The sequence below is a fragment of the Armigeres subalbatus genome, unplaced genomic scaffold (genome assembly GCF_024139115.2).
Source record: "Armigeres subalbatus isolate Guangzhou_Male unplaced genomic scaffold, GZ_Asu_2 Contig636, whole genome shotgun sequence".
Taxonomy (NCBI): domain Eukaryota; kingdom Metazoa; phylum Arthropoda; class Insecta; order Diptera; family Culicidae; genus Armigeres; species Armigeres subalbatus.
Genome location: NW_026943409.1, coordinates 143,218 through 151,887, shown reverse-complemented (window position 1 = coordinate 151,887; position 8,670 = coordinate 143,218). Strand labels below are relative to the sequence as shown.

General features: G+C 42.7%; 1 protein-coding gene across 7 annotated transcripts in view; it reads right to left on the bottom strand.

Moving 5' to 3' along the window:
* Positions 1-4,590: 4,590 nt before the first annotated feature.
* LOC134204521 (cytochrome b5-related protein-like) overlaps positions 4,591-8,670 on the bottom strand; it is a 125,890-nt gene continuing 121,810 nt past the window's right edge. For 6 of the 7 annotated variants that reach the window (XM_062679332.1, XM_062679329.1, XM_062679331.1 and 3 more), the window contains exons 3-6: positions 8,273-8,664; positions 8,019-8,213; positions 6,571-6,792; positions 4,591-6,516 (exon numbers count right to left, since the gene is read on the bottom strand). In XM_062679332.1, the coding sequence (XP_062535316.1) occupies positions 6,222-6,516; positions 6,571-6,792; positions 8,019-8,213; positions 8,273-8,664 (1,104 nt within the window). In that variant the 3' untranslated portion in view covers positions 4,591-6,221. The remainder of the gene's footprint in view (positions 6,517-6,570; positions 6,793-8,018; positions 8,214-8,272; positions 8,665-8,670) is intronic. The other variant, XM_062679328.1, reaches the window with a different exon arrangement.

The window sequence follows — 8,670 nt, the reverse complement described above, 5'->3', positions numbered from 1 at the left end:
CGGAGGCAAGGCCAGTATATCATTGCCGGCGACTTGAATGCCAAACATCAAGCCTGGGGCAACAGTCGCGGCAATCGAAACGGCACCATCTGGAGCAACGACATGGAGGAAGGCCACTACACGATCCTGAGCCCGGATTCCCTCACTCGGCTGAGTCGGTCCGGTGCCCACGCAACGCTCGACCTCTACATAACAAACCTGAGTGACCACGTCTCGCAGCCGGTTGTATACCAGGAGCTCAGTTCGGATCACTATCCGGTGGTGGCGGAACTGGGCTCCTCGGTCAATCGGCACCAGCAGTTACGGCGGAACTACCACCGAGTGAACTGGCAGCGGTTCCAGCAGTGCGTCGATAACACCGTCGACTACGAGGTGCGTCCGGAGACGCCGGAAAGTATCGACCGCCAGCTGTGCGCTATCGAGGAGGCGATCACGACGGCCCGAGAGCAACACGTACCGACGGCTCGGCAGGTAAGCAATTCCTTAAACATCGATACACTCACCAAGAATTGATTCGATTGCGGAATGTCACTCGCAGGCAGTTTCAGCGTACTGGACTGCCTGAGCTTAAGGCACGCTGCAATCGAATCACAAAAATTATCAAGGCCAGAATGGTGGACCTCAAAAATAACGACTTCTCGAATAAAATCCGCACTCTCCCAGATTATGCTAAGCCGTTCTGGAAAATGACCAAAATTCTAAAATCCAAGCCTCGGCCCATTCCACCTTTGATCCCACTAGGCAATAATGGCTCTAAGGATCGCTTGATAACTCCTGCAGAGAAGGTCGCTGAAATAGGTCGTCACTTCGTCAGCTCACACAATCTTGGGCAGAACATCGTCAGTCCACACGAAGCAGCCGTCAACGAGCATGTTAACAACATCCATTTGATTCCCAACGACTTCTCGGAGGAGTTGGAGATCTCAGCTGGCGAATTGACGGCCTATATCAAATCGTCGAAGAACATGAAGGCCCCAGGCTTCGACAGCATCCTGAATCTCGAGCTCAAACACATGAGTGCTCCGTTCTTTGAGCACCTTTCGCTGATCTTTAATCAGTGTCTCCGGCTCAGCTACTTCCCATCGTCCTGGAAGTCAGCGAAAGTCAGCGAAAGTCATCCCCATCCGGAAGCCTGGGAAGGATCCTTCCTCCCCCAAAAGTTATCGACCCATCAGCCTTCTCTCAGGATTATCCAAGCAATTCGAAAAAAAACTATTCATCACCGGTCAAAGCTATTCATCACTTGAGTCTGCCGAAAATCTCAACATCTTGCTTGAGGAACAGTTTGGTTTCCGACGCGGTAGGTCAACTGTACACCAACTGACCCGAGTTACCAACGTCCTCAGACGGAACAAGTTTGTCTCGAAAACATCCGCCATGGCCTTACTCGATGTCGAGAAGGCATTTGACAATGTATGGCACGATGGCCTGGTGTACAAACTACAACGCTACAATCTTCCCAGCTACCTGGTGAAAATCATCAACAATTACCTGTCGGCAAGGACATTCCGGGTCTCAATCAGCGGAGCGAGTTCAAATGCGCACAACATAGTCGCAGGCGTCCCCAGGGCAGTATCCTCGGGCCCCTGCTTTTCAATCTGTTCACCTCCGACATGCCAGAACCTCCAGAAGGCGGCATTCTGTCTCTGTTCGCAGATGACACATCCATCGTCTACAACGGTAGAGTGATCAGAGCGCTAGTGGCAAAACTCCAACGAGGCCTGGATGCTCTGACAGAGTACCTCACCAGCTGGAAGATCTGTATCAACGCGGCAAAGACCCAGGTCATCATTTTCCCCCACTCTAAATCCCCTAAACTTGTTCCGCCTGGGGACTGTAAAATCATCCTCAATGGCACGACTGTGGAATGGGCCAATGAGGCCGAATACCTTGGCTTGACCCTCGACAGCAAGCTTATTTTCAGGCAACAGGTTGACAAAACGGTGACAAAGTGTAACGTCTTGTTGAAACTACTGTACCCTTTGATCAACCGCCGGTCGTCATTGTCCCTGATAAATAAGCTTGCTGTCTACAAGCAAATCATCCTCCCTGTGATCGAATATGGCATGCCGCTCTGGGAGAGCTGCGCTAAAACCCACCATCTCAAACTTCAATGGGTCCAAAACAAATTCCTGAGGATGATCCTTAACACCCCTCCCAGGACAAGAACATCCGAGGTCCACCGTCTGGCCGGAATAAAAACCTTACATGAACGCTTTGGTGAGTGTAAAGAAAAGTTTAGGGTCCGTTGCTTGCATTCGGATCAGGCTCCAATTAGGGCGCTAGTTCCAATCTAGGTTATCCAATTTTTATTGTAAATATTAGTGTAAATAGGTAGATAGGTTTTCAAATTTTAAAATTAACTAATGCCTCCTCAAGGTTAACATGAAAAAATTGAACACAAAACAATTACCCTAACAAAATAAAAAAAGAAAAAACAACAAATCTCGCGTGATTTTTCGTGAGTCCAAAAGAGAGGCTCTCTTTGTTTACTTTCTCTTTCGATTATTATAAAGCCATGCTAACATTTACATTGGATTTTCCAGCACTGATCTGACGAAAATAGCTTTGTCTAGTATGCTGAGGTGAAAATATTGCAACAAATTTTAAACTAGCTTATATATTAGCAAAAGAGAGCGTAATGAAAGAGAGTCTCTCATTTGGACTTACGACGATTTCAAAAATCACGCGAGAAATGAAGATGAAGGACCAGGTAGCCAAACACTTAAACTGATACACTATTGTATGAACAAAAAGAAAATGAAAATAAATTGAATTTAATTGAAAAAGACCAGAGTCATTCTACTCTCGAACGTCATATCGTACGCTTCGAACAGCCAACCGATCCCAGCAGGCCAGGAAACCAACGCGGACACATCAGTTGCCATTGGCAACCATCACCCACCAGCAGTGGACGTACAGGCGACGGACAGCATTGCGGAGAGGCACAATCCAGCGAAGAGGCAGATTGCCTGCCCACTACCAAGCAACGAACTACCTCGCGGACAAACCCGATTTCGCGGCGCGCGCAAGACGGCGTGCATTCAGCGGTCGCCATAACAACGACGGGAACGGCGTCTACCACGGCAATCCGCACGCTTGTGCAGCAACCTCGTGGCATCAAAAAAAATTATAATAACCGGCCTACTGCGCGTCTAACAGCATTCAGCTGAGACGCTAGCGGTACGCATGGCAATACGCCTTCCATAACACGACACCAACCTATGGTTGGTTGATATGTTGAGGTTCGGCATTTTAAAAGAGGATTGGAGGATTGGTACAAAACGGCTTTTTATAATAAATATTGAATTCATTTCTCTATAGCTGCGACAAGGAGTCGAAAAACAATTTGCAATGGAGAGCAAAGGTCAGCTCTACCCCCGTTGCGAGGACACTGAGTCTGATCCTAGTCCGGAAGATTACGACAGCCTCCATAAATAAATAAAAGAAGTCGAACGAAATTTAACCTGGCACATATTAAGACGATAGCTGCGCATCGTCCAGGATGCAGATCTTCCAAGTCGGTGCTTTGCATCAATTGGTGTGCACATGACCCACAAATCACTTAGTAAGTTAAAAGTAATTTGAATTATCTGACCGAATTCCAAAAAATGAAATCAGATCACGGCTTAGTTCTCACAGCAGCACACCGCAGAAATTACTATTCGAGACCTCGTCTCTCCACACACTCTGCATTGCATTGCTCCAGCTCTAGTTAGCCTACATTGAGAGCGACCAGCCACTCCAACCACGACCACATTCACAATCATTTTTATTTGTTCTCAACACTTCATTGCGTGGCCATCGCAAGTTACGCCTTACACATTGACATCGCGGTCCTCCAGATCTCCCTCTAATATCTCACCGCGGATTTCATAGCACGGTCACCCCGATCCGTTTCCAACTTTTTATTGCGCGGTCATCCCGATCCGCTTCCTACATTCCATTGCGCGGTCATCCCGATCCGCTTCCTAAATTTCACTGCGCGGTCATCCCGATCCGCTTCCTACATTCCATTGCGCGGTCATCCCGATTCGCTTCCTAGATTTCATTGCGCGGTCATCCTGATCCGCTTCCAACAAATCCATTAAGCCTCCACATCGATTCTTTACTAGTCACAAAGTTGCATGCAATATTGCAGTTTGCCTTGAAACATGGATTATCGATGCGCTTCGATAATCACACTTTTGTATTGCGTGTGCACAGTTGCCGACTTCTTTTTCTCTTCTTATGAAAACAAAAACACAACAACTCATTTACGCGCTCGGATGAGTTGTAGGGCAATCCCTTTTACACCATCACCGCGAGCTTGTGCTGGGTGATTCTCCATTTTTGCTACAGTTAATAGAATCAATCTCCTGGCAGGATCGTCAAATATGTAGCTCTGACTTCAACAGAGAATCACTCAACACAGCTCGATGTCCTTGCACTGTAGAATCCTCCTTACAACTGCCAACTGACTGATGCATGTTATAGACTGATTCATACCACACAGGACCCAATTGTGTAAAATGGATGTATGCAGTTTCTCAAGTCAATTATTCATTTGTTTCTATCTATTTCCACTAATTTACACGACCAGTATTTAAATTCAATAGCATGTTTATTCAGTTTAAATAGTATATATAGCATCTATGTATTCTATGGAATATTTTGAACAATATATCATATACGAATACTCATTCACAGTTTGATTGAATAATCTGAATCAATTTTCGATTCATTTTTGTTTGGATTCCTACGCTACTTCGAGGATGATCTGTCCTAATCAGATTGAACAGTTCAATTTCAATCCTACCTATCCCGGGAACGGTCGAATCCTACAAAAAGTCCACAAAAGTCGGAAAATATGTACGTTCCGTTTCTGTTACCTTACGTGCTCTTTGCTGAAAAAATTACAAAAATATGAGAAACAAGCGCATCAATTCTTTGTTTTGTTATAGCATAGCTTCGTACATGATCTTAAACCCAAGTAACCCTATATTTATGAGTCCATATAAAATAATAAGCGGAACATTTACCTTTCTTTCGATGAGGCAAGAGTATCGATTGATTAGTACTAGTACATTTTCAATTTTACATTCGACAATTACTAAGAGCCACTTTCATGAAGTCTAAGTAGTAGTCGATTCCAGAGAATGGTGTATCAAAGGTGTTTCATTCCCGAGCAGGAGCGACGACCTCGATAACAGAAATTGGTATGATTTAGCCTTGCATAAGAGGTAAAATACCAAAAAATAATACCAAAAATTTATATGCAGAATACTTGAGGCATACCATGCTTAGGTATTTCAATACCAAACGAATAATAATTGGTTATGCATTTGGTATTGATATTCAATTTAATAACTGAGTTTTTTTTGGCTTAAGTATTGTGCATATTAGTTTTTGGTTTTATTCCTTTGGTATTTTACCTCTTATGCAGGGCTAGTTCATAACATACTATGGTATCAAAAACAGAATCAAGCATTATTGAGCCGATTTCTCCTGCTCGGGTTGTGTTGTTAATATCATCTGAATATCTTCTAAATACTTACTAAAGGCTTTACGTGTAAAAAATTGATTTTTTTGCCCATAATTAGGTAGAATTAACAGACGCAATACAAACTGAATGCTGTTACACTCTGAATCGACCACTTCCGAACTACCATAACTTATCAATAATATTTCTCAGTCTGAAAGTGAGCAGTCTATATATCGAAAGCTTGACGAATTATTACCGTCTAGTAATGAAAAAAAAACCTTTTTCAGATAAAACCGACCAGTCGGTCATTTGGATAGAGTAGAACGGTTTTCATTTTTTCACTCAAGAACAACTGTAGCACAATATCAATCCCAATAGATGAAGCTTCAGAGTTGACGCAAGTAATGCGTCGCATCTTGGCAGCTAATGCCGAGATGTTGATGATTGATCGGACGTGAACGAATCGAGAAAGAAAATGCTGCTTAGATTTTCTCGGCCTATTTTGAAATCAGACAAATATATTTGCACTAACGAAAGAAAAGCTGTCAAATTATCGAATACTCTTGCTCCACCTTACTCTGTTCTCTATTTACTTGTTTCATGATAATGTTCCAAAACAACATGTATATGTATATTTGTTTAAGAATAAATAAGATAAAGCTGCTTAGCTTAATTTCATTTTAGACATGTGAGTTTTCCTTTGCTTATCCTATTCCACAGCCAAAAATATGTACATACTTGAAATATCATGATCCCGTCACTTATAATTCTGTTTCGAAGGCATGAAATTATTTGGCTCGATTCGAGCTAGCTGTTGATGTTGCCCAATGACCGCCTGCAGCATGAACTGCTCACGGTGCTCTAACTGAAACTCAGCACAAGTTTCGTAGAATACCGGATACAGCTGCGACAATATTCCGTGATCCAGCGTCGGGAAGAGATGATGCAAGCTATGATCGCCGAAGCTAACCAGCACTCTGAAGTGCGATCCCCTCACATCGGCACGATCAATGATCGACGCCAGTTGGTACACGCCAAAGTCGATATCCGCTCTGAAAGTAATTTAGTCATCAAGTATATGATCTCGACACTGTCCATCGACTTACGGTATCAAATCTCCAGAGTGCACTATTTCCGGGTGATGATGAGCCGCATTTACTCCGATAGCTCCGAAAACGAAACTCGCAACCAGCACTATGAGGAACCACATTTTTAGCACAATCAAAAAACAAGTATTGCTGGTCATCCACATGGTGAGCGGCAAGAGTATAAAGATTGCATCATCGGCATGGAATGAGCTTTTTCTCGTCCACATCATTTCTAGCCATCTACAAGACACGAGAACAATAAATAATCTTTTATAATTCACTTCGTGGAGAAAAACAATCCTTACGAATCCTTCTCGATTGTAAAAGATAGTAATGTATCAACAGATAAGCATTTCATTTTCTACTTAAGACATTTTCAGTATCACGATCTTCATAGCCAGAGCTATAAATTGTTTACTTAATTTGGCTTTGGAAAAACTATTAAATTTATTACCCAGGATAATTTTTATCAAATCAAAATCTACACCAGAAAAGTCTAACTGGACGTCAATAAGAGCAAATTCAAAACTAATTTTGTTATTTTCCTTCTAACAGTGCCTTTCTCGCTATACGAAATAGCATTGCCATTAGAATAGATCACATTTTTCCCAAAATTTTTATTTCATCTATCTTTAACATTAAGTTGTTATACAGATTGCAACTAGAATCGGTTAATACTGCTGTATAGTCGTGAAAGCACATGCTCAAAAAACTTGACGTTTACAAATGCCAAATATTCCTTTCTTAATTTCCATTTTCTTCCTTGTTTATTTTCTCTTCTTTAATTCAAAGGAGCTGACGCTAATACTAATGGCATACTGGTGGTATAAGTACCATAGTACAAGAATCTTGAAATGAGTCCGTACCGATTATTGTCTCTATCAATAAGATAGTCTTGGAATAATTTTCTTGTCCTCTTGTACCATGGTACAAGTACCACAGGTGTGTCCTTAGTCTAACACTTCGTTATTCTGTTGATACATACTTATTTTTAAATAGTGCAAACATCACTCCAGTGAACACAAAATCGTATATGATGCAATATAAGATGCTAAATTGGAGACGCTATACGTACACGCAAAAAAAATATTGCAGTCGAAACTACCATTCCGAGGGTTATTTTAAGAATATGCACCGACGATTTTCAGCAGATAACAAATCCGTTTGATTTTACCATGCACGCAGTAAAAATCAACTGTGGCCCATACGAAATGTTGTCACATGAACTGAAACAGTGGTGAATTTCTCTGAAACCATGGTAAAATTTACTGAAATTTCATGGTTGTTTTAAAAACAGAGCGTAGTCTACAAACTTGTAGTTTTTACCACGGAATTTTTTTTCTGTGTACATATTGTATGCGGAAGTTCCAATTTAGCATCTTATGTGACATCATGTACGATCTTGTGTTGACTGGGACGAAAACAAATATGTAACCTACAATTCAGCAGATGGATGTCGAAATTACCTTTTCCCAAATTCAAAAATAAACATCGCAGCGTATACTATCGGGCCATACACCCACGATCCGAACCTTTGTAGGAGATTCTTTCTGGCTGAACTCGGCAGCCAACACAGCCATGGCTCGAACAACGATATCTCCAGGTCAAGCAACGAGTTGGGGAACAAATGGTGTGAAATGGCATGCGCGACTCGCCACTCCCTGAAACAAAACCAAGATAATCAAATGATTCCTACACCTGACCCTCAATAAAAAAAAACCTGTAGCTGAAGAAAGCCAAATTGAAGGCCAGCATCCGCCAGTTGTCCTTCCGGTGGAAGAAGTTGTGCGCGCCGATCATCGTCCAGGCCACAAATAACCCACACAATGCCCCCAACAGATAACTATGGCGATTGATGGCCACGCAGGCCAGAATGAACGAGGCACACAAAAGTGAATCCAAAATCACCTCCGAAGTTCGAGCGGCACGTTTGTCGATCGTCGCTAGCTTGGCCTGAACTCGACGTTTGAGCGTTCTATAGAATCCACTATCGTCGAAAGTGAATCGCACAAAGCGAGGGGCTTCAGCCGCTCGGACTCGATATTTTGGCAGCAGTTGTTCCGCTCGGCCTCCGATGTGATGAACCTCGAAGGCCTCCGTGATATCAGTTCCCTAGAG